Source organism: Pan troglodytes, chromosome 17 (assembly GCF_028858775.2).
Source record: "Pan troglodytes isolate AG18354 chromosome 17, NHGRI_mPanTro3-v2.0_pri, whole genome shotgun sequence".
Lineage (NCBI taxonomy): Eukaryota > Metazoa > Chordata > Mammalia > Primates > Hominidae > Pan > Pan troglodytes.
In genome coordinates, this window is record NC_072415.2 from 45,448,610 (window position 1) to 45,475,641 (window position 27,032).

The 27,032-nt window shown below is 37.2% G+C and overlaps 1 protein-coding gene across 2 annotated transcripts in view; it reads left to right on the top strand.

Annotated features, from left to right (window-relative positions):
- GALNT1 (polypeptide N-acetylgalactosaminyltransferase 1) overlaps positions 1–27,032 on the top strand; it is a 130,794-nt gene that overhangs the window by 73,173 nt on the left and 30,589 nt on the right. For both annotated transcript variants that reach the window (XM_054672130.1, XM_063795613.1), the window contains exons 2-4: positions 39–280; positions 9,115–9,289; positions 23,087–23,253. In XM_054672130.1, coding sequence (XP_054528105.1) covers positions 142–280; positions 9,115–9,289; positions 23,087–23,253 — 481 coding nt within the window. In that variant the 5' untranslated portion in view covers positions 39–141. The remainder of the gene's footprint in view (positions 1–38; positions 281–9,114; positions 9,290–23,086; positions 23,254–27,032) is intronic.

The window sequence follows — 27,032 nt, forward strand, 5'->3', positions numbered from 1 at the left end:
ATTTTTAAGTTAATCTTTTTTCCTTTCTTTCTCTATAGGGTATGAACGTGATTTCTGATGAAACTGGATTGGAATAATTTTCATGATCTTTGTATATTTATATATATATATTTTTAAATTTTGCATTTGACTTAAAGTGCCATGAGAAAATTTGCATACTGCAAGGTGGTCCTAGCCACCTCCTTGATTTGGGTACTCTTGGATATGTTCCTGCTGCTTTACTTCAGTGAATGCAACAAATGTGATGAAAAAAAGGAGAGAGGACTTCCTGCTGGGGATGGTGAGTGACATTTTATAATACAGCTGTTTTCACTACTATATCACTGGTTTTTACTAACTAATTTGGATAATATAAAATTTTAACTTTTTTAGATTAACTGTAGTCCGTGACTTCCTGTAGGAGATATGAGGATCATATTGATAGTTCTCCAATGGGTTCATCCAGCAGTTAAAAGCATGAAAGTATCATATATAGAATTGCTGAATTCGACTTTTGTGTTCAATATTTAGTGTAGTTAATTTCCTGTAAGTTACTTTATGTTACTAAATAATGTGGGTATCTCATAGTTGGGATATCAAAATTGTACAGAAGATTAGTCTAATGCCAAAATGCTGAGTGGAGCATTAAAATTGCATTATAAGGTATCAAAAGAGATTACTCCTCCCCTCCCATCTCAGTCCTAAGGGGAAGAAATTTTTATAGATAGATGTGATCTGTAGAAGTTTTCGTTGTTGTTGTTAATGTTGTAGATAGCTGCAGTTAGCACTTTTAGGGAGAACTTTTTTGGAAAGATTGGGTGATAGAATAGAGGCTGCAGTGAGATCATTGCAATATCTAGTATGGAAAGGAAATAAATATACAAATATAAAGGAGGGAGGTAATAGATAGTACTGATATTTTTGGCAGAGGACATTGGAAAATTCAGTTTTAAACTCCTTTTATTCAACAAACGAATGTTGCCGTTTTTTAAAAAATTCTTTTTTTTTTTTCGTTTTTAACCATAATGAAAATGACTGCATTGCAAGAGTCAGTAATCCAGTTGTTCTGGGCTCTGAACTCTGTGATTAGTTATAGAATACATGGCTATACAGCAGTTCTACTATTTTTAGAAATTATATACAAATAATTACTCTTTAAACATGTTTTCTTTAAGCATATAGCCACATTTAAATTTTTGATACTTTTATGATGAGAAGGGCCTTTGGTCCCCCAAAATTTACAATAGAAAAAAAATATTGATTTGTATTGTTAACTGTACCAACTTAACTGTAATTGTTATATGTGGGCTTACATAACTGGTTCTATTTATATCTTCTTGGGAAATCTGCCTAAAATTAGGCTTAGTTGCTAGCACTGAATTCCAGTAATGCCTAGGCTAATTCCTAACTTAAATTTTCACTTTTTCCAAATGTTTTAATACATTTTTCATCCAAAGTCAGCCTATTAGTTTGCATAATATTTACTTTATAGCTCTGCTGTTTAGTATCTTTGTTGGGTGACAAAATGTTGCCACCTTAACTGTTGCTAGAACTGTATTCATACTATGTTTAAGTCAAAGAACAGGTATTACCATTCATCAGTCAGAAACTTGAGTATTCTTTTCCCAAATAGAATGGAATAAATTTCCCCTCACCCTACCTTAATTCATTGCCATTTATAATAAGCTCATGGTGTTCTATCTTAAATGTAAAGACTTGACAGTGAGAAAGAATAGGCTCTATAGCATGTGTAGATTCACTTGAATTTTTTTTGACTTTTATATGTGCTGGGCAAGGTACTAGGTGCTGTTGATACACAGCTGAACAAAAAAATAAGACAAAATTTCTCCCTTCAGGGAACTCACAGTCTAATGGAATAGAAATAACAATAGTAAATATCAGTATAATAAATATCACTTTAGGAATGTGCACAAGAGTAGAAAGGGAGGAATGCCTTGGGGTGTCTGAGAAGCTGCAATAAGGAAGTATGTTCCAGCTTAGTATCAGCTTGAGCAGGTGTTTGTTAGGAGAGAAGACCTTCCAAGCAAAGGAAAGAAGGATGTGCAAGATTAGCAAGTGAGAATGAGTTGATAGGAGAACAAGAGCACAGAAGGTGGCAGAGGCCATGTCACACAAGGCCTATTATGGCATGCTAGGGGTTTTGGACTTCATCTGTAGACAGCGGCATGGCGCTGAAGCACTTTAAACAAGGGAGTAAGGCCTACTCGGACCTGGACTTCTGGAAGAATGCTTTGGTGGTCATGTAACTGGTGGACTGGAAGAGGACGAGGCAGGTAGCAGATACCAGTCTGAGACTGTTGTGAGAGTTTGGAAAAGAGCTTGGAACAGACACTAAAATGACACTGGTGATGGAGAGGAAATAAATATGTATGAAAGTATTTAAGTAGTGGAATTTACATAACCTGGGGAGCCATCGAATGTAGGGAATAAGAGAAAGAGAAAAGTCTAAGGTGGCTTTCATGTCTCCATGGTTGGACGAATTGATGCTCCTTAGAAGAGGAGCAGCTTTGATGAAAAGGTGGATGCATGAAGTTGAGTTTGGAATTTTTTTTTTCATTTTTCTTATTTATTTATTTATGAATGAGATGGAATGTCGCTCTGTCACTAAGGCTGGAGTGCAGTGGCACAATCTCGGCTCACTGCTGCCTCTGCCTCCTGAATTCAAGCAATTCTCCTGCCTCAGCCTCTTGAGTACCTGCAGTTACAGGCGCACGCCACCACACCCAGTTAATTTTTGTATTTTAGCAGAGATGGGGTTTCACCATGTTGCCAGGTTGTTCTCGAACTCCTGACCTCAGGTGATCCACCTGCCTCGGCCTCCCAAAGGGCTGGGATTACAGGTGTGAACAACCGCACCCAACCTGAGTTTGGAATATTTAACTTTGAGGAACTGGTAGCGATGTTCTGCAGTAGGGAATGGTCGAGATGGAGAAAATAGATGGTAGTTTAAGTCTTTTCTGTACATGAGGCTGTGCGTGGTATGTGTAGAGTTGGAAGACACAGACTCCCTGTTGGAGAGCCCCTCCTGGAGGGTCACTGAAGGAAGAGAAGGCTTCCCAGGAAGTCAGAGTGGAATGAAAAGCCCCAAGGAGTAGGTCATAGAAGCCCAGCCAAGGGTGGTGTTTGCTCAGAGGTTTTACCTAAAATAAAGTGTTTCTGATAGTTTGGTATGGGGCTTCTTGTGACCCTGGCAAGTGTCATTTCAGGGAATGGTAACTGAGGAAGTCAGTGGATTCTGGATTCAATATACTGGAGAAACAGTAGGGATGTGGCTGTTCTTTAGGAAGCTTCAGCATGAAGGGAAGCATGTAGTATACGGTAGTTACAAGAGAGAAATGGAGCCGAAGTTGGTTTTCTATGTATTTATTATTATTTATGTATGTTCAGGAAGAGGTTTAAACTATAGGGGAAAGGAGGAATACTTGAAAGAACAAATTCTCAGCAGATGAGACAGTGGGGTATCAGAAACATGAAAAGGATTCTCCTCAAAGAGCATCCACAGGTTATTATAGTTTTGACAACCACTAGTGGCATAAGTTTCAAAGAAAAAGACTGGGTTTTGTACAAAAGTACAAGCTGAAGGAGCAAAAGTCTGAAAGTAACGGAGGTATGAGATGGCCTCCTTGCCTCTGGAGGAAAGGAGAACGAATCATTCTCCCAGAAACAGTTGTGAGGTTAAATGGACTCTGGAGGAGAGCTAGACTTCATTAAGTCTGTAGATGGAGCCTGTGTATTGTGGAGACCAGACAGTGGAGAGGCTTTACAACAGCCTGGGGGTGTCAAGGTGTTCAGGGGACAGACTGAGAAGGACCTCCAAGCGTGAGGGAAGGGCTGAGCCGTAGGCTGGAGGGGAAGTACATAGCTAAGGGGAGATAATCTTTGAGGTCCCTGGTAGTCTTAAAGGAAGAAATGATTAGGGGAAGAGCACAGTTGATGCTAATAAGCAACAGTTTGAAAAATCTGCTTTGATATGAAGTTTCAGTGCAGTAGGTGCTGAGAGGTCTTAAGTCTTTTCAGATCCCAGAGGTTGTTAAGGTTCTGCTAGTGACAAATTGCTGTGGTGCATTTGAAGAGATGTTTACTAAAGAGGATCAGGGAGAGGGAATGGGTAATGGCACCAGGGATGCCAACTTTCTAGTGGAATTAGCATGTACATTACGTGACCTCAAAGTTTCTCTTTTTTTTTTTTTTTTTTTTTTTAAGACAGAGTCTTACTCTGTCACCCAGGCTGGAGTGCAATGGCGTGATCTCAGCTCACTGCAACCTCTGTCTCCTGGGTTCAAGCGATTCTCCTGTCCCAGCCTCCCGAGTTGCTGGGATTACAGGCACCCGCCACCATGCCCAGCTAATTTTTGTATTTTTAGTAGAGACGGAGTTTCACCATGTTGACCAGGCTGGTCTCTAACTCCTGACCTCAGGTGATCTGCCTGTTTCAGCCTCCCAAAGTGCTGGGATTACAGGCGTGAGCTGCTGTGCCTGGCATCAAAGTCTCTCTTAATAGAACACATAGGGCCTCCTGGATCTTTGTTTTAAAACAAACAATCAAAACAAAACAACAAAAAGCATTGAGCAGTATTACACTCCAGAGTGACTTTTTCATATTGGAAGTACCTAATTTCTGAACGTTCTGCTTTACAGCTCTGATTTCGATGAAATTTAGCAAATTTTACTGTCTCTGCTGTGAAAAAAGTTTTCCTAGGTTTGAATAGAATGGATTGATGTCATTGTGATAATGCTGAAGACTTCCTGTAACATTGTTGTTGATATGCTGTACTTAAGAGTTTTCTAAGATTCTTCTATTTACTTGTTACTTGCCTGCTTCAAGGAATAGTGAGTCTTTGGTGACTCCAGAGGGGTTTGTTTTTTCTGAGTAGTTCTCTTAAGTCTATACTTATATTTTATACCTGAGGCTATCTGAAAATAGCAGAGTTCTTCTGCTGCTAGAGTTAGATTGGGCTCCCTTGAAAGAATATGGGTAGTGGGGGTTATGGCCTAGGAATGTTTTTACACTCTTCTGCTTTCCAGAATTAGCCCATTTATCCACTTTATGGATTTGGGTGTTATATAGAGTGTTCAGTATTTTTAAAGATGCAGTTTCAAGTAGTAATTGATTCTTCATGTCAGTACTGCATTTTCAGATCATTAAAATATTAATGATTTAACTTTTCATGTACTTATGCTGGAATTATTTCAACTGTTGAACATTAGGAAGCCTTGGAGAACATGGTTTATGGAAAAAACTTACAATGATAAAAAACTTTAAAATATTACTAGTAAAGGCTATAATAACTTTATAACAAATTTTTAAGTGTTGATTTTTATATATGCAGCACAGGTAAATTGAACATGAAATTGGAAATTGACAAGGATGTTGAAGTAGCAGAAAGTTACTAGTGAGTTAAGTTATAGATGATATTTTGATGTTTAAAAAATCAGATAGTGTACTGCATTTTATTGCATCTTACATACCTTGGTTTATAGAATATTCTGTATACCACCGTAAAAGTGATAACATTCCAGTTACCATTGTGAGCCACATTCCAATTTCAGAAATGTTAAAATATAGTAGGAAACATTTTGAAATAGTGAAACATAGTGCATAAGGACAGTAAAAATGTTAATTGTGTAGTAAGATCAGAAAATAGTTTGGGAGAAATGATTTTAGCCTTTTATTAGTATATTTACCCCAAAAAGAAGTCATATAACTTTATACCTCTTTATTCTACTTTCCTGAGAGAAACACACATAAGAAATTTGAAAAATATCCTTAAAGTGTGTTCAAAGGCATGCCAGTGGTTTGTGTATGTTAATCTTATTTGGGGGCTTTCAGAGTGAACCTGTAGTTTTCTTGGTAATTACCTTTTCTAAAACATGATACTTATCTACAGTGTCATGTAAATGAAACTTAACTGAAGTATATAATAAAATATGTTTGTTCTCACATAATACTTTGGAATAACACCTTTGTCCCTCCCTTGTCAAAGTGATTTGATTCTTAGAAATGAGCTGCATGTAGAATTTTATGCAGATATTTTCTTTAGTTCATGAAATGACATCCAAACTCATTTCAGTTTCTTTCTAATAAAATTTTCACAGAACCTACTTTTAATACACATAGAAGACTGGCAGTAGAGAACATGGAAAGTTTATACTTACCATCTTTTTAGTTGCTTTCTAATGCTATAAATGCATTAATAGTAACATATATTCACTAACCACATGCATTTCATCCAAACTCGTTTGCCAAGAAAATTAGTTTAATAGTCCATTTAATTCTGTAGGATATTGTATTTTCTTATTAATAATTAGAGTATTGTGGTGCATTCTCTAAATCATTCAGTAGACATGTAACTTTTGATTAATGATAATTTTAAATGTGGCTCTGAGATTTCATATGTAACAGTAGGTTAGAGTACATAATGCAGGCACTATGTTAGATTTTCAGATTAATAAATATCAGGTGATGAAATGTGCAAAATAGTGCATCAGCAGGATTGTATATGCTGTACATTTTTGCCTGATTCTTTAAGATCTCAAGACCAACTTTAAGTTTCTGGTTATATAATTTCATATGTAATAAGCAATTAAGTTTATATTTTGTAGTATTTATAGTAATAATTTCTCCAGTCCTCCTTAATGCCCCCCTCCACCATGGAAATTCTCAAACAGAAACAAAAGTAGAGAGAATAGAAAATTATGGCTGGGAGCGGTGGCTCACACCTGTAATCCCAGCACTTTGGGAGGCCGAGGTGGGCAGATCACCTGAGGTTAGAAGTTCAAGACCAGCCTGGCCAACATGGTGAAACCCCATTTCTACTGAAAATACAAAAATTAGCCAGATATGGTGGCGCGCGTCTGTAATACCAGCTACTGGAGAGGCTGAGACAGGACAATTCGCTTGAATCTGGGAGACAAAGGTTGCAGTGAGCCAAGATTGCACCACTGCACTCTAGTTTGGGTGACAGAGCGAGACTCTGTCTTAAAAAAAAAAATCAAAACAAAAAAAAAATTAAACTCTCATGTATCCATCATCTGGCTTCAAGAGTTGTCAACTCATGGCTAGTTTTGTGGCATGGATACCTCTTTCTCTTTGTCTCCGTCAGACCTGTTTTGTTTGTTGTTGAAGAAGAAGTTGAGGTATTTCTCTTTTCCAGTTTCCTGCAGTCTGGATTTGCATCCCTTTAATGGTGCATGCCATGTCCCTTTGTCCCGTATATTTCCTGTAAATTAGGTCTAGAGGCTTGATCAGGTTGAGGATCTTTTTCCCCCTAGTAAAAACACAGATGGTATATGTATATGTTAATACTCTTCATTTAAAAACTGAGCAGCATGAAAACGTTTCTATTTTGATTTTTCTATAAAGCATTTTATACTAAAATAGAGCATGGGTAACAGAAGGATATTTATAATCAGGGCCACTAGATGTCTCCCACCTACTCTTTATGTTATCTGTGCCATCCACAAAAGATCTTTGTCACCTTCAGAACTCTGCCAGTTCCTTTTGACCACTGATGTACCAATCTCAAAATCTGTTGGTTGTTCTTTACTTTCAGAGACTGGCAAGTAGAAATGACTATACGAGTTTAACAATTTTTGATTTTTAAAGCTTTAAAGGCTGATTTTATATGGAGTATTACACTTCTGTACTTATAGTTTTTACTACACTTGTTGATGATTTTTGTCATTGAGAATTTTTTAAAATTCTACCAACTCTCATATTTAAGGAGCTTACTTACTGGGCAAACATTAGGCAGGACTTGTTTTTAAAAACTATGTTACTTGAGTTTCCTATAATTTTTAAAGTAATTTTCTACTATTTTAATGTTCCACATAAAATCCCAATTTATCCTGAGAACAGGGGAAAACTGATGCACACTTTTTTCATCATCATTTTCTGAAATCTATTTTTAAATTCTGGACGTGGTTGAGGACACAGTGATGAATAGTTTCATATCCTGCAGCTCTGGTATTGGTAGGTGGCTTTGTACCACTGGCTGAAACAATCACCCTAAAGTCAGCTTTACCAGCTCGTCCTGTTCTTGTACAGATGAAGCCTGACTGAAGAGAGATGGCTTTTCTGCTGCCTTGATGCCACTATTTTTGTTTAGAAATGTTTTGAGGATGCCTAAAAAACAATCTACAAGAGAATAAAACTTTAGATTTTAAAATAAGTAATGCATAAAATATATTTTCATCCCATTTTTGACCTCACCTCATTCTTTAGCCATCCCTTATAGATGAGAAGTTTAACATAGCACCTTCCAAATTTAATATATCCCAGAACCTGTTTTTCTTGGACATTTATTAACGTCTCAAAAACATAAGGAAGAAAGTTTGGGAAGTGCTGATCAGGCACATTGCTCTTTTTATGTCTGTATCAAGAGATAACATTACTTTTGATGAGAATTCTTGTTCTAATGGGAGGGGTACATAAGACAGGTTTGACAATCATTATAATGAGAGATAGCAATTGGTTAGAGACATAAGAACCCTGAATGAAATAATGTGATAGTCAAGACTAGTAAATAACCACTATAGAGAGATTCAGAAAAGCTACAGGGAAGAGAAGCCATTTTCGTTGGGCATGGGAAGGCAAATAGGGATTTGGTGTTGCAGTGATGGAAGCCGTGAGGGGATGTGAGCAAAGGCATGGAAGCAGGAGAATGTGAGGCACGTTGGAAGGAAGGCAGTGGGTGGCTGTTTGACTGCAAGATGAAGTACTGTGGGATGGGAGGAAAAGGTCTAGCAGGTGATAGTTTTGGAAAATTAGGTTCAATTCCACATTACAGAGGTTGGACTCTAGGAGGCCGTAAGAATAACAATGAAGGCTGCACTTTAAGGAGGTCAGTGTGGCAGTAGTTTTTGAGTTGGGAGCCAACACCATGCAGTGACTCAGGTGAGTGGGGCAAGGTGACGAAGTCTTGAGTCAGGACACTGGTGTGGAGGTGGAGGACAAGACAGCCCCTTGAAAGGGTTAACAGCCTAGGAGAAGGTGGGCTCAGAAAGGGTTCTGGTTGTTGAGGGCACAGTTCAAACACAAATGTTATTAAATAGAATCGTGAATCAATCAGTTGCTATGAAATTAATGTTAGTTAAGTTTCCTCCTATTCTTAGTTCTAGAGCCAGTACAAAAGCCTCATGAAGGTCCTGGAGAAATGGGGAAACCAGTCGTCATTCCTAAAGAGGATCAAGAAAAGATGAAAGAGATGTTTAAAATCAATCAGTTCAATTTAATGGCAAGTGAGATGATTGCACTCAACAGATCTTTACCAGATGTTAGGTTAGAAGGGTAAGTACTTATTGTGGTCCTGATAGTATGTGAATGAAAAGTATATTCTGAATTTTCAGTAAATTGCACTTGAGTGCTGATTGTTCTTAAGGCAAATGTTATATCACTATGTTACTACTTACCCCACTTAGAAAATAATTAAATGCTGATAGAAATAATATCTCAAGCTTCTACTGATTATTAGCACTATGTATTTCAGGCATTGGAAGATAATTATTTATCTTAATGGATTAGAAGGGGATTTTAAACTTTATTATTACCAAAATACTCACATACTCAACTTTTTACAAAAAGATTTAAGTTGTATGTAACTTGAAACAGTGAAATACACAGTCGTAAGTATACAGCTCACTGAATTTTTTGCTATGTGTACACCTGTGTAACCATCAGCCAAATCAAGACATAGAATGATCCCATCACCCCTGAAAGTCTCCTTATGTTTTTTGTAGTCATTACTTACATCCCCAGAGGCAGCCGTTATATTGACCTCTCTAAACATAGATTAGTTTTGTCTCTTTTTGAACTTTTTATGATGGATCCACACCATTTTTTGTGCCTTTAAGATTCATATTGTTGCATGTATCAGAATTTTATTCTTTTCTACTGCAAATAGTGATTTGTAATATGAATATGCCATTGTTTATTTATACATTGATAGACCTTTGGATTATTTCTACTTTTTGACCCCTATAAATAAAGCTATTGTGACATTCTTGTTCATGTCTTTTGGAGGACTTAAGTGCCCATTACTGTACGCTATGTACTAGAGAAAGGAATAGGTTATGCATTTATATAGCATTAGCATGTGCTACCAAATATTTTCCCAAAATGTTTATACCAATTTACACTCCTGTCAGCAATATATTAGTTAGATGTCTAGTTGTTCCATAAGAAGAAGGTAATACAAGGTACTAGAGTACCATAGGCCCAGTTAAAAGCAAGCAAACTGTACAGAAAATAGGTAGAGTAAGTGAACATGTACATTCTGTGCTGAGGCCCCCTAAACTCCTTGCTCCCATTGATGCTGGCAGCCAAGCTTGCCTCCTCCAGAGAAGAGACTGGAAGATCTTTCTCATCAGAATTGGATAGGCCTAGAGAGAAGGGTAAGTACCTAGTGTGGTCCTGATAGTATATGAATGAAAAGTATGTGCTGAATTTCCAACAAATTGCACTTTAGTGCTGATTGACTTGGGAAAGTTTCCAACTTAATGGCACAGCCTGATCATCCTTATGGAAACTCATAGTCAGTGAGTCCTACTCATGTGTTTAGGCCTCATATTCAGCCTCTTGGTCTTCCATTCTTAATAACAAATAGGTAAGCAAGGAATACTAGACATCTCAGGAAACCCTCAACAAACAGAGAAAAGCAACTTTGAGGAAACAAAAACTGTTAAGGTAGAACACATAAAGAGAAATAATTAATAACCTCAACAAAATAGAGAATATATTACAACCATAAAATGAGAATAGGATACTATTCAAAAGATACACTGAGAGAACCAGAAAGAGCTTTTGAAAATAAAAAAAAGAAAAATGCACCAAAGAGATGGACAACAGTAAAATTATATGAACATTGAAATAACAATCAAGAAATCCAATATTTTAATAATAGGAGTCTCAAAAAGAATTTTAAAAATAGGGAAGAGAAAATTTATCCACAAAATTTTCCATAACTGAACTGCACAAATTTTCAAATTGAAAGAGCCCACCAACTTTTTGGGACAATAGATGAAAATAGACTGTACTCCAAGACATTGTGACTTTCAGAACATTGAGGATTTCAACCCCCGGGGGGGAAAAAAGACCTTTTACGGGTTTCTTAAGAGGCGAAAGCAGGTCACAACCAAAAGGTTATTAATCAGAATGCCTTCAGACTTCTCAGCAACTCTAGAAACAAAGGAGCAAAATTCTAAAGGAAAATAATTTCCAATCTAAAATGTTATATTCAGCCAAACTTGCAATAAAGTGCACAGGTTAAATAAGGATATTTTTGGACATGCAAGATCTCAAAACATTGAACTCCCAAGCATCCATTCTCAGGAAGTTACTAGAGATAGGACGCTACCATTTAAAACCTTGGTTTTAAATAAACCAAGGACAAGAGAGACATAGAATGTAACAAACAGGAGATTCAGCTTGTGTAAGAAATGGTGAGAATGACCAGAAGGTGATGAAGGGAGAGCCTGAGTGAGAGTTGCACAGGCAGAGGCGACCAGCCCAGATGGAGCGAGTGAGAAAATTCCAGAAGAGACTTCAAGAAGATGCCATTGAAGTTACACCTGATATGGCTGAATGTCTAAGTAGATTTAGACAATTGATAGGAAGTTTGGGATTGAAATACATAGAAAACCATAGTAAGAAAAAAATTAAATGAGCGTTACCTTCAGGGAAAACTTTAAAAAAATTGTTCAGAGAAAACAAAAGTAATCATAGTTTACTACTACATGGCTTAGCCATGAATAAGTCATAATAAGGTAACTGTTGAATATTGTGCATGTAAAAATTAAACCAAGGAGATGAAGAGTATCTCTTTATCTGGCAAGTTGATTAAGTGGAGATCAGTCAAGAGAAGCTTAATTTGTAAAGATTTTTCACAAACCGTTTGCTTTCCTGAAAATTTAAACATTGTTGAAGAAAACTATAGACTCCACAGTCTACAGTTAAAATGATGCCTGTATTATAAACAACCTTACATTTACTTCAAGAGCCTCAATCAACTATTATTGTTTCTGGTAGAATTGTTTTTGTCATTTTAATAACCCCCCTAAGTATATCACCACTCTCAACACATTTTATTAAATATTTATGTCTTTTTGTCTTTATGTGGTTTTTGAAGATACTTTTATTAATGAGTGCCTTTTAAGTGCATTGTAAGTCACCAGTTTTTGGACATTGAACAGCTTTATGATATTAGGAATAGTGTTGAAATGGTGTGACACAAATGCTTGTGCACCAAGTTTCACACTTGAAGACTCTTCAGACTTGACGAAGTCCACTTTTGTGAAAGCTGCCAATACACAGTCCTTCTGGCCAACTGCTGGGTCTCTGTGGGACTGGGCTGCCTAGGAGGTAGCGCAGAGTCACTACTACCACTGAGTAGCCTTTTTATATCTTCACTCCATCTCTGGACTGATAACCTTTTTTTAAAAAAAAAGTTTTAGAAGACTTTTTATTATGGAAAATTTCAAATGTATACAAAAATAGAGATAATAATGTAATGAACCCTCTTGTATTTACCACCCAGCTTCAACAATTCCTAACAGTTTTGTCTTATGAATTCTTATACCCTCTGAGATGTCCGTCAACAATCTTTGCCTCCTGGTATTGACACCTCTTTGTAGTCTCCATCTTGCACTAAGATTGGTCTGTGTGAGCAATAGAACATGGTGCAAGTAAAATGGAGTATCTCCTTCAATATTATGTTATCAAATATGCTGTGGCTTTCATGTTGGTCTTTTACTCTTGCTGTGATCATTTGCTCTGGGATAAGCCCCTGGACACAATAGGTGCAGCCCTATGTCGACACCCGTGTGGTTTATGGCTTTTTATGAACAACCAAAGAAGTAAGATTAGAAGCATATTCTCCAGCCCCAAGCAAAGACAAAACATTTCTAAATATTTCAATATGTAGCTCTGAAAGATAAGGACTCATAGAAAAGAAAAATAAAAATCATACCATTTTCACCCCTAAAAATAACATAAACAATGATCCCTTCATATCATAAAATACCCAGTTAATATTCAAACTTCCCTAGGTATGACATATATATTTCTTTTTTTATAGTGTAGGTGTCAGGATCAAAATTGCAGCTGGTGGATATTCTCTTAAGTCTCTTTTAGTCTGTAGGTTCCTTCTCTGTTTTTTTTCCTTACAGTTTATTATTTGAAGAATCCAGGTAGAATGCCTTACATCTTTTCTCAGCCTACATTTTGCTGACTGCATCACTGTGGTGTCATTTGAACATGTTCTTCAGTTCCCTGTCCTGTGAATTGGTAGTTAGACCTAAAGGCATATCGTACCAATATCCTTAAAGTCAAGTAAATTGTGTGGTTGTGGTATTAAAGGTGTGAGATCTGGCCCATAATATGCATTGTTATTGGACAGGTTCATTACATGTTTCATTTGTCTATTTTCCCTTTTTGTAGCTCCTGTTAGCTAGGCATTAAGTGCACTGAGGAAGAAAATATGTTATCAAAGTTGATAATGTGAATGCTGCATATCAAAACTTGTGAAATGTAGCTAATTCCATGCTTAGGTGATAATATATACCTTTAAATGCATATGACTTTTTTAAAAAGAAGATGGAAAGTTACTGAACTAACCATCTTAAGAAATTAGAAAAGGAACACATTAAAGAGAATAAGTAGAAGGAAGAGTGGAAACTTAAAGCTTGGAAACTTAGGAAATAAAAACGTACAGTAGAGGAACAGCAAAGTCAAAAGTTCATGGGGAAAAAATGATAAAAAATGATAAAATTGACTAATCAAGAAAATAAGAGAGTCACAAATCCATAAAAGGTGGCGTCATTACAGATCCAGACCTTAAAAGATAATATATCACAAAGATGAGAAATTATAAAGTAGAATACAAACATCGAGTATAGAGGCTCAAGAAAGCTGGAAGTTCTTTGGAAAAAAATCAACAAAATCAAAAAACGCTCTCCTAAATAGCAGATAATGGTATGAAAAAGACAGCATCCCTACACATCTTGCAGACGTTTGAAAGATTATACGTAGATTATATGAGGTTTTTTAAAATAGTCAAACTCGTAGAGGCAGGGTGTAGAATAGTAGTTGCCAGGGTCCGGTGGCAGGGGAGAAATGAGGAGATGCTGATTAGTGGGCATAAAGTTTCAGTTATGCAAGATGAATAAGGACTAGATACCTGCTATACAGTATTGTGCCTGTAGATAACAATGCTGCATTGTACCCTTAAAAACCTATTAAAAAGGTAGATCTCATGGTAAGTGTTCTTACCACAATGACGTAAAGATAAGATTATAAGTGAATATTATAAAATCCCAATTTTTTAAAATTTAGATGAAATTAGTAGTTCCTAGAAAAATATAACTTAATAAAATTGACATCAGAGAAAAGAAAATATAAGTTCTATAGCTATTAAGTAGAATTAATTATTTAAAAGCATTACACACAGCCGGGCGCACTGACTCACGCCTGTAATCCCAGCACTTTGGGAGGCCGAGGCGGGCGGATCATGAGGTCAGGAGATCAAGACCATCCTAGCTAACATGGTGAAACCTTGTCTCTACTAAAACTACAAAAAATTAGCCAGGTGTGGTGGCACGCGCCTGTAGTCCCAGCTACTCAGGAGGCTGAGGCAGAAGAATGGCATGAGCCAGGGAGGCGGAGCTTGTAGTGAGCCCAGATCACACCACTACACTCCAGCCTGAGCAACAGAGAGAGACTCCATCTCGAAGAAAAAAAAAAAATCTTTACACACAGACATTCACACAGTTAGACATAAACACAGACTTCCAGGCATAGATGGCTTTGCCAATGAAAATGAAGCAACATATCAAACTTATTTCATGAAATCAGCATGATCTTGATATGAAAGTCTGACAAGGTTATTACAACAAAGAAATATTACAGACCAGTAATCTCGATACAGATGCAGATTTATAAGTGAAATCCAGCAATATATAGAATAAATAATACATTAAAAATAAATTGGTTTATTCCAGACATGTGAAGTTGGTTTAGGATTTGAAGATCATTTAGATTCACCACATTTATAGGAAAACAGGCGATAAGTTATGTGATCATTTCATTAGATACAGGAAAAACATTTGATAAAATTTGTCACTGTCATGATAAAACCCCTTAGCAAACTAGAATAGAAGGGAACTTCTTTCATCTGACAAAAGATTTCTAGAAAAACAAAACCCTCCCAGCAAATATCTATATTTAATAATAATGTTGTAAGCTTTCCCTTTGAGATCTGGAACATGACGCAGATGCCTGTTAACACCACTTCTGTTCAGTGTCTTACTGGAGGTCTTAGCCAGTGTAAGGAGGCAAGCAAAAGAACTCACTGTTATAAGAACTGGAAGAGAGGAATTAAAATTTATTAAAATTTGTTACTTTAAGAAGTTCATTAAAATTCTATTATTTGCAGTTGACATGATTGTGTATAACAAAAATCCAAAAGAATTAGAGGATTAGAATAAAAAAGTGTTTAGAGACCGGTCACGGTGACTCACACCTGTAACCCTAGCACTTTGGGCACCTGAAGCAGGAAGATTGCTTGAGTCCAGGAATTCAAGACCAGCCTGAGCAACATTGACGAGACCCCATCTCTACAAAAAAATTAAATAATTAGCTGGACACAGTGGTGCATGCCTGTAGTCCCAGCTGCTCAGGAGGCTGAGGCAGAAGGATAACTTGAGCTCAGGAGTTCGAGATTGCAGTGAGCCATGATTACACCACACTGCACTCCAGCCTCGGTGACAGTGTGAGACTCTGTCTCAAAAAAAAAGAAAAAAAATATTCAGCAAGGTTGAAGGTTTTAAGGTCTATATTAAAAAGAAAAATACATTACATTTCTTTATGTTGTTTTCTTACAAAAGCTAGAAAATAAAACAATTTTAAATATTACTTATAATGCAGTCTGAAAATATCAAATATCCAAGAAAGGCTCTTCAGAGTAAATTCTAAAGCAAAGAAAAATCAAATACCTAAATAAATGGAGAACTATCCCACATTCATGGGGTCAGACTCCTTAATATTATAAAGATGTTGGTTCTTTCTACATTCATTAGTAGGTTTGATGCAGTCCCAATCATAACCACGTATACATGTGTAATTTGACAAGTTGATTCTCAAATGTGACTGGAAATGCAAAGACCTGGAAGAGCTAGACATTCTTATAGAATTATTAAGATTTCTTAGAAAACTGTAATAATTAAGATAATGTGGTATCGTTGCAAGGATAGACAAGCAGATCAGTGGAACACAGTAGCGAGTTCATGACCAGTTCCGTACGTACTTGAACACTTGGTTTAGGACAACAGTGGCACTATGTGGCAGTAGGAGAAGGATGATCTTCTAAAAAATGAACAAATGAATGATGCTGGGTCAACTTGATATAATTCAAGACAAAACTGAAACTGCATCTTTACCTCACATCATACAGTAAAATCAATTTTATATGTATTACCTGAAATAAATGTGAAGGCAAACCAGCAAAGCCCTAAAAGATCACATAGGAGAAAATATCTTTATGATCTTGGAGTAGGAAAGGACTTTGTTTTAGGTGTATTTGTACTAGATGGCTGGACTTTTTTTTCTTTTAAATGACAGCCTACCATTTATTTATTTAATTTTTTGCTTCTCTCGTGCTCATATTCATAGGCAGCCTACCATTGAATGGACTCTCACTCTGTATATACACACATATATATTTTTGAGAGACAGGGTCTTGCTCTGTTGCCCAGACTGGAGTGCAGTGGCACAGTCACAGCTGACTGCAGCCTCAACCTCCTGGGCTCAAACAATCATCTGACCTCAGCCTCCCGAGTAACAAGGACTACAGGTACACACCGCTACACTTGGCTAATTTTTTAAACGTTTTGTAGAGATGGGGGTCTCACGCCACGTTGCCCAGGCTGGGACTTTGTATTTTAAATTTAATCTTTGGTTTTTAATAGATGACTTTTGTGTATATTATGACTTGATCTACATGTATTATGACTTGATATATTTGAACTTCTTTTAGGTTGAACCATATGAAATTGATATTCAACCACTTTTGACCTACGAAAATGACAGTTTCATAAAGTTTGACTTAATAAATCTTGCTTTCTGTTTAGTATCTTTTTCATTTTTTTCCTCCTTTCCTGCTTTTCTAATTGATACAGTTTCAACTGGTAAAGTTTTAGTATTCATGTTTTTCTGTCTCTTGGTTTGGAAGCCGTACACTTTTCCTTTATTAATAAGACGTAGGTATATTGTCATTGTCAAGGTGTAGATTTATCTTTATGTATCTACATGTTCAGTGCACATAGTGTACTTTTGATGTGAGCACTGATATTATTCTTCAATTGTGGGACATTCCTAGCTGTAATCTCAAATACTGCTGCTTCACTATTTCCTCCAGTCTGTTCTTTTGGAGCTACTTATATGCATATACTAGAGCTTCTCAATCTATACTCTTATTTTTTCTCTGTTTGTTCCTTTTCAAATTGTCTCTAGGTAAATTTCTCATTAATATCTTGATAGTGGCAAAGTCCAAGTCTGGCTCTGCCATTTACTGGCTATGTGGTTTAGGACAAGTTGCCTGACTTTTCTATACCTCAGGTCCTTATCTCTAAGATAAAGAGAATTACAAGGGTGGTTGTGAGGATTTGTAAAGTGCTTTGCACACTTCCTGGAATCTAGGATACAGAGAAGGCCTCTGTTCAAGGAGTGAGCTCCAGGTCCCTGTTTGATTCTCAGGAGAAGCTGACTCCAAAGGGACTTTTCCATCTCTACTTTTTTTTCTTTATTTTTCTACTTATTTCCTGACTTCCAAAGCAGATTCACAATGAAATGCCAAGTGGTAAATATTAGATAGTATTTTCTTCAGCCTCAGCTGTGCTGGACAGAGGTAGTTAGCTGCTTTCCATTCCTGCTCCCTGAGGTGGAAGGAAGAATGGTGTGGGATGGCCCTTGGAGTGCAGCTTTTTCACCACCTTTTGGAACCCAGAGAAACCTTGCTTATGTTCTAAGACATGGGCTTAACTGGTGTGTAGCTGGCTGTGCCCAGATCATCCTGTCTGCCAATAACTTCTACTGCCTTGTACAGTCTCTAAGGGCATGTTTCCTGAAGGAAACTGGAGGGAAGAATGACATTATTACACTGTTCAGAAGAGTTAAATGGAAGTAACAGTCCCTGAATAACTTTTCTAATGTGTGATCTTAGGGAAGGAAGTGTAAGACAGATTCCAAATCATCTAGTAAGCCAAATCCATCCTATATAGTCTTAGATATTTAAAAAGTAATTTTAATAGCATTTATTGAATGCTTTATTATATACCAGTGTTATACACATTGTCATATTCAAACAGTTGGGCAAAGTAGTAGTAATGTGCTCAGTTTACAAATGGGGAAACTTGGACTTAGGGAAATTAAATGATTTGTCCAAAGTATAGTTAGTAAGTGACGCAAGTGAAATTTGAACCTAGGTCTCAGGGACAAAATATGTGCTCTGAATCACTATGCTTTGCCCTTAGTTTTATGGTTAGATCTTAGTTGATCTTCTCTGAATGAGAGTGTACAGAGGAGAAATTTTGTAACATTGCCAAACACTGCCTGGCAGGTAGCCAGACATCTTATGAAATATTGAGTTGTCATTGATAAATGCTAGTGACAGATGAAATTTAATGGGAGAAAAAGAATACATTGAAAATCATAGCTTGAAGGGACGTGGAGGAGAGCATTGGATTATACATGCATAGTCACCTTGATGTGGAAATTTCTTGAAAATTCTTCTTTTCTTGGCTCTTCTTTCATACTGTAGTTCTTGACATATATATATGGATGATTGATGAGCAGTATAAGTTTTATCATAATTTGCGGATTTAACTTGTAGTTCTGTTACTTACTAGCTGCTATCATGAGCAATCTACTTTATTACTTTAAGCCTCAGTTTCCTCATCTGTAAAATTTGGAGAGTAATTCCTCTGTCTTAGGGTTGTTATAAGCATACATGGGATAATACATTTAAACCTCTTAATGCAGTTTCAGGAATTTAATAAAAAGTCAGGAGGACCCTTTCAGGCCAGTGCCCTGAGATAGGATAAATAGAGTAGGACTTTTTTAGAGATGGGGTCTCACTTTGTTGCCCAGGCTGGTCTCAAACTCTTGGGCTCAAGTGATCCTCTTGCCACAGCCTTGCAAAGTGCTGGATTGCAGACATGAGCCCCTGCGTACAGCCAGAGTAGGACTATAACAATTGAAAAATATTAGTAATAGTAAATACCAAGCGACTTCTGTCGTTCTGTATTTCTGAATTGTTAGGTACAGCCATGTGTTATTTAATGACTGAGGTATGTTCTGAGAAATAGGTCATTAGACAATTTTGTCATTGTGTAAACATTATAGAGTGCACTTATACAAACCTAGATGGTACAGCCTACTACACACCTAGGCTATATGGTATAGCCTATTACTCCCAGTCTATTAACCTGCATAGTGTATTTCTCTACTGAATACTGTAGGCAATTGTAGTACAATAGTGTTTGTGTATCTAAACATAGAAAAGATACAGTATAAATATGGTATAAAAGATGAAAAATTGTACACCTGTATAGGGCACTTACCATGAATGGAGCTTGCAGAAGTGGAACTTGCTCTGGGTGAGTAAGTGAGTGCTGAGTGAATGTGAAGGCCTAAGACATTACTGTATACACTACTGTAGACTTTATCAACACTGTACACTTAGGCTCTTCTAAATGTATTTTGCAGATTAAGTAATTACGCTAGTATGTTGATGGTGGCTACAGTGACACTAGGCCATAGGTATTTTTCAGTTCCATTATAATGATATGGGACTACTATCATATATGTGGTCTGTTGTTGTGGGGGTGCTGTTGAAGCTCAGCGGGGTGAATGCCCTGGGTATCCACCACATTCCACTGGCAACCGCACAGTATGAGGGAGAGGAAAACAAATGGAAGCACACTGGAACCGGGGAGGGAAGTTTCTTCCTCCTGCATTGTCCCTGCAGCACCTTCTACCTACAGAGCTTATGCATGCCTCATGCATACTGCAAAGGAGAAAAGCTTATAGGGGCCAGTTTGTATGTATATATTTGAAATGTATGTATATATTTCAATAGAAAGTTAAGACTCTTCCCTTTGTTCCTAACCTATACCTTGCTGTTAAACCTGTATGTAACTTTTAGAAATTAGCATAAACTGGCGGAGTGCAGTGGCTCACGCCTGTAATCCCAGCACTTTGGGAGGCCGAGGTGGGCAGATCACGAGGTCAGAAGATTGAGACCGTCCTGGCTAACACGGTGAAACCCCGTCTCTAGTAAAAATACAAAAAATTAGTCGGGCGTGGTGGCGGGCACCTGTAGGACCAGCTACTGGGGAGGCTGAGGCAGGAGAATGGCGTGAACCCGGGAGGTGGAGCTTGCAGTGAGCTGAGATTGCGCCACTGCACTCCAGCCTGAGTGACAGAGCGAGACTCCGTCTCAAAAAAAAAAAAAAAAACTCGTTTTCATAACTGAGGATAAAAGTCTCACTTGGGCAAGTGTGGAAGAAAGCTGCTTCCTGAACATGGCCTGTGGCCTTTCTGCTCATCCTCAGCTCTGTGTTCTATGAACCCATCCCCCTACCCACTTCAAACCCCAAAACACAAAAGGACAGGTGGTTTCTTGATTGGAAAGGCTTAGCTAGAATGCTAAAGGGCTCTTTGGTTCTTCTCAAGTGCCTTGTGGCTCTTCCAGGTTAGGGGTGTGTGTTTGTGTGTGTTTGTACCTGTTCTGAGGTTAATTATGGTTGTTTAATATTTTCTCTATGTTTCCTCATTTGCTTTGAGAGAATATTAATTTATGAATTTGTTATGGTCTCTGATTAACCATTTGATATAAAAAATTATTTCCTTTTTATCATCTGTTCTTCTGGATCCTAATATTGCTTCTCTCTCTGATTCTTCCATCCAGTTTCTTTCTATTGTTCTTATAATCTTATAATCTTACTTCCTTTCCATACAGTTTTAGAATTTTATTCTTTAACATATTATACAAGTAGTAAATTTGGGTTATCGCTTCTCTTCTGCAGAACCTGCTGTCTCCACATTTTTCTGTCTTCCTTTCTGTTTCCTAGCCATAGACATGGCTAACAGTACCATTTGTATCTGTACATCTTTCATGCATCACTTGATTTTATTATTTTATTTTATTTTGGTAAGGTAGCAGCTATATAGCCACCTTGGCTGTTTCCTGCTTCCCAATTCTACAATAATAATAAGTAGGATTCACTTGGGAAAAGAGATTGTATATGTGGCATAATAAGATTCAGCTAAGTAATGTAAGAAACTCTTTTTCTGACCCCCTTTTACCCATACATAGGCCATTCCTGACTTCAGAGTCTTATTCCAGGAGTCTGTGCATCAGGCATTCAAGATACAGCTTGCTCAGCTATGATGTACCTGAAACTAGTACTAATTACATACATAAATATTCTAGCCACCATTTATAACAGAGTTTTGATGGGAAACTATTTTCAGAAGTATTATTAGGACTGCTGAGGACACATCTTTTCCCCCTCTAGGCTAGTCTTTTGGGCCACACCTCTTTAGCCTAGACTTAGAAGGAGGGAGCTGCAGACAGGGTGGCAGGCTGTGTGGGCCTTCTTGTGGTGGTTAGAGTGAACGTAGGGAGCAGGCAGTGAAGTGGAAATGAGGCTGTGGGTTTTCTGGATCAGTGGGTAGAGGGAAGGTTACTGTTAGTAGGAGACGGAGACCATCCTGTGAAAGGGGTCTTGGGAATGGTGAAGAGGGAGAGAGGGGCTGCAGTGGAATATATCGAAGGACAGGGACAGCTACTTGTTTCTCCTTGTCTCCTGGCAGAAAGAAAGGACAAGGGCTGATGGGGCCCCTACGATGACTTCTTTCAACCCTTTTACCTTGTCATCTTTTTACCCTTCGCTTTTCCTTTTCTTCCAGCTGCCAACTGGCAGCCCTAGGGTAGAGTGTTCAATAAGAAGTTATTTCAGCAGCTTCAGAAGAGGAGTCTTGTTTGTGTTTTCTTCATTTCCTCCCCATCCTTCCCTTTTTCCACTCCCACTGACAGGCAATTACAGTTGAGACTGGGGAGTGGAAGGTTTGAGGAGCTTGAGAGAGAGCAGGGAATAAAGGAAGAAAGAGGAGGGTGGAGCAACTGTTAGAATTGGGGATACCTGGGAGATAATTATATATGCACTGTTTAGGGGGGCTTATGTTCTAAAGCACATCCCTTGATCTCAGGTTACCTACTGCTGTTACTGTTCTCTGATAGGCTGTTATCTAGTAATTTCATCTAGCTAACAAGGTTGAAAGAAGAGACCATGTTGCCTAACAAAGTGCTGGAAACATACAATTATTATGTGGATTTTGTTGCATATCTTTTGAGTGTGTTTGGTATTTCTGATTATTGCATGCTCAGGCATAAATAGTCTTTAGTGAACGAGATACATGTTGATATTTAATTATGGCGGTGACCCCATCAAGAGTTGGAACAGCAGGGCATGGGCTGTGGAGTCTTCAGTCAGGTTCTGCTGCCTCCTCGCTATCCCTGCCCTGTTTCTCATCTGTGAAATGTGGCTCCAAGCATCCGTCTTATAGAATGACTAGGAAGAGTAAGAGCCTGGTACATGATAGGTACTCACTAAATATTTCTCTTCTTTTGTGGAAGGTATATTTTTGTTTAGATTATTAAACTACGTAAACTCCAGTGGTTCTAATTCTTTGTCTAATAGGGTCTTTGAAATACATTCAGTTTTGGGCAGATAATATAGCTTTATTTCATTCTCCATTAAAATGAATCACCTGAAAACATTCATCAGGAGGAAGTACCTAATTTTAAGAATATAAATGACATCTTTGAAATAATTTTAATCTAAATATATCACTTTAAATAGGTGCTATTTATTAAACACGTAACATTAACCAAGACTTAAATGAAAAGGTACCAAGGATCCCACCACTAGAGCAAACTGCTTTTATTGTTCTATCACCCTTCTAGTCCAGATTCCTTTATTATGCAATCTTAACAGTCACTTTTTATAAAGGCATTTGCTTTGTCTCTAGGTGTAAAACAAAGGTGTATCCAGATAATCTTCCTACAACAAGTGTGGTGATTGTTTTCCACAATGAGGCTTGGAGCACACTTCTGCGAACTGTCCATAGTGTCATTAATCGCTCACCAAGACACATGATAGAAGAAATTGTTCTAGTAGATGATGCCAGTGAAAGAGGTAAATTTTAAATTTTAATGCCAATAATTTGCTACACCTTTTGTCACTAACGGTTAAAACTAGTTGCTATAATTTTTAACCTAATAATTTTATACAAAATTCTAATTTATCCCAAAAATATGGCATTTGGATTCATTCACATATGTAAAAAAGTACACCCTTGTGAGACTTAAAATATTACTTTAATTAGTAATTAATTTAATTTGTGTGTTGCATCTTAATCTTGTTTCAAAAAGAAATAATGCTCTATAACATAAACTATTATGCAGGACAGTGAAAAAACTCTCATCATTTTATTAGGATTTTCTCTGTGGGAAGCTGCAGGACTGAGTCAGTAGAGAGAGACTGGATTCTGCTTACATCCATGAATGGAGAAATGTAGTTCCATGTTTAGTAGGAAATACCTCTGACAGCAAAATGGAGCTTTAGCTGGGTGAACCTTTGTTCTCCAGATTTTTCTTAGGTTTCCGTATTTTCTCCATTTCTAAGTTTCAGGAATGATCTATAGCTATGTGCATAAAAGGATTAGGAAGGATGAAAAGGTAGGATGTAATATGACTCTCATAGTCAATCTCTACAGACTCTTGCCCACATGTCCTTCTAGGAGTCTCAGAATTTTTCACAAGGCTAAAATCTCCCAAACTATTTCATGAAATACTCTTTGGGAAAGGACATATTAATTAATGATGGCTTGGTCAATATTATTTATTCTGAATCCTTACTAGAGATTTCACACTACAGAGTACCATATAGAAAAGGCTCTGCTTAGTCCTTCAGTAAAGAAACTTGCTTAACTTAGATACCCAGTATTTCCTAATTTTCTTATTCATAGCTCATCTGTTTAGGAATCATTGGTGTCATGTGTTCCACCAATGTTCCTGTGTTCACATGAGAAAAATTTAGAGCTACAGAAAATAATTTCCTACTTCTTTTCTTCCTTCATCAGCCTTAAATGATCTACCATCTTAACCTCTTTTGCTAGTATCTTCAACTTTCTTGCCTATTCTCCCATTGCATCTGCTATGATTTAGTTAAGTATCATACTTTCTCCTTCCTGTGTCCACACTGAATACATGCATTTAACCGAAATTAAGTTTATTCACGTCAAATATCAATTATTTGGAGTAATTAATGCAATAAAAACAATTTAAATCTTATTGCTTTGCCAGTTTATACAGTTGCAAATGAAGAATAGGATCCTACCTTTTAAAGTAATTTATATCTTACCTTTTTAATCAAATTAAAGAGATACTTTATAATCACACAAGACATTTAAGTAGTATAATACATTATATAATTACATGTCAAAAGGAATGAGAGCAGTTAAGAATACCACACGTAAAGAAATAATTGTTGACAACAGAAGTATAAACCTCATGTGGATAATCTATTTGCTAGGACTTAATCCTTCTGTAAGAAAATTAACCTAAGTTAATATAAGGAGGAATATATACAAACATTTATCCTGCAAATGACTTGTGCTTGGTTTACTTATGTGTCAATATTTGCTAGATTAAATATATTCTTCCAGAAGAGATACTTAACCTGAGATAAAATGAATTATTTTTTCATTTCCTCCTTTGTTTTTCTCTCTCGTTCTGTGAATGCCCAAGAAGGCTGTGTAGAATAATAAGTTTTTGTAGAATATGGCCTAATTTAAAAGGTGCAGGGTCCCACAGCAAGTGACAGAGAAACTCACCTATAGCAGTTCTCTCTTTCCTTTCCCTCATGCAGCCCTCACCTAACACCCCAATCTGTGTACATCTGTGAGAGGAAACTGGTGTGAGCAGATGTCTACCTCACTGCTCCACCTGAGGCTTAGTCTCTAGGCAGGGTCCTGGAGTGCCGCTCCAGAGTCCCTGCTCAGGGGTCTGATTCTCCCTTATCAAACCTGCCTTGGAAGCCTCAAATATCCGGGTTACCATTTCCGGTATCTGGGAGACAGTAGATCTTTGTTTTTGTGGTTATAATTTGCAGTCTTGCTTTCCAGGTTGAGAATCATCTAATGTATTTTTCTTTGGCTCCATTGTTTAAGTCGTAATTGTTAGACCCAGAAACCAGAGCAAGCTGTTTGCTTTTATGTAACTCTTTACATCTGCTTTTTTTCCTATTCATGAGACACATCTAAGGCACCATGATTTCTCACCTGGATATGGAAATAGACTAACTAGTCAAACTAATGTCCCCACATACTCTTACCCCCTCCCATCTGTTCACCATGGTGCCTCCAGAGTGAGCTTTTTTAAAGCATGCAAATTTGATCATTTCGCTTCCATGCTTAAAACCCCTCCACTAAGGCCTGTATGACCTGGCCCCACCTGGCATCTCCAGTCACATCTTGAACCATTCCCATACTTCTTCCCTCTGTCCAATTTTCTTCTTTCAGTTTGTTAAAGAATATCATCCTTCTTCCTATCTCAGGGCCTTCAATTGTACTAATTTTGTTCCCTCTCCCTGGAACATTGTTCTCTAGGGAACATTTATCTCCACCATCTCCCCAGCATTGTTAACATTGAATCATCCATCAGAGTTCAGCTCAGATGTGATGTATTTAGAGAGGCCTTTCTTGACCTCTCCAGACCTGTCACGTCCCTCTGAAAACATCTCATAACACTCTACTCCTCTGCAGCTCTAACCAGGGTTTGAATTATTTGTCTGTTTAATAGATACCTTCCCCCAGTAGACTGTATACTTTGTCAGGTCTATTTGCTCACCATTATCTCCTCAGTTCCCACAGTGCCTGTTATATAACAACAGTCTAGAATTATATAATGAATGGGTGAAAGAATAATGTACACTGGTATATTTAATCTTCACATTTACTTCTTCTCTGTGCAAACTTCCTAATTGGGTTGTGTAGCATAGATAGTGTGCCCATGGCCTCTGAATACTTGATTTCAAGTTAACCTGCTGAGTAACTCTATTTATTAAAGAAGTATGAAGTAGGTGCTATAATTATTCCTGTTTTATTGATGAGGAAAATGAGGCTTAGCATGGTAGAGGAGTATCCAAACCCTGTATAAATCCAGAGCCTGACCTCTTAATTGCTGTGTACCTCACTCACTTCTGATTGCTTCTGGTGCAACTTTACTGTTACAGGATCTGTAATAAAGTCAGAATTTGGACGAATCCCTAGTTTATGTCAGAAGTTATGTAATTTTCATCTCAGAAAGTTATCTTAAGACTTAGAATTTATGTAATGTTTCTAATCTGAGAAGACTATTATTTTTTCATTTTATACAAAAAGCAGAGGTTTATATTTAGTAGAGGTTAGGAGTTAGATTTATTAGATTCTGAATTCTTTATTCTTCCCTACTACTCTTTAGAGTTTTGGCTAATATTTCTCAGACATTGCTGTGAATAGTGAAATTTTTTCCTAATGTTCACACTCTCTGACAACCTCACACTCTGAGAAATGCATAGGGATCCATTTATAGGCCAATAGTTATAAAGGTGTCCTAAGAAGATTCTCCCTTGTTTTTAGATGTAATAGTAGCTTCTAACTATAATCTCTTAACTCATGGCTTCATTTTTGTAAAATGAGACTTGGATAATTCCTAATCCCCCACCCATCCCTGAGTCCATAATTCTGTATCGACTGAAAAGAAGACACCTGTATCCTAATGTTATTGTGTGAAAGCAACAAAGATGTCAAACAAAGATGCCAAGAAAATTTGTGGAAGAGCAAATTTTGTGAGTTACCAGACCACAGAATCATGCATTTTTTTAAAAAATTTTGTTCATAAACAAGACAGTATAGCTTTCAAAGACATATGGGA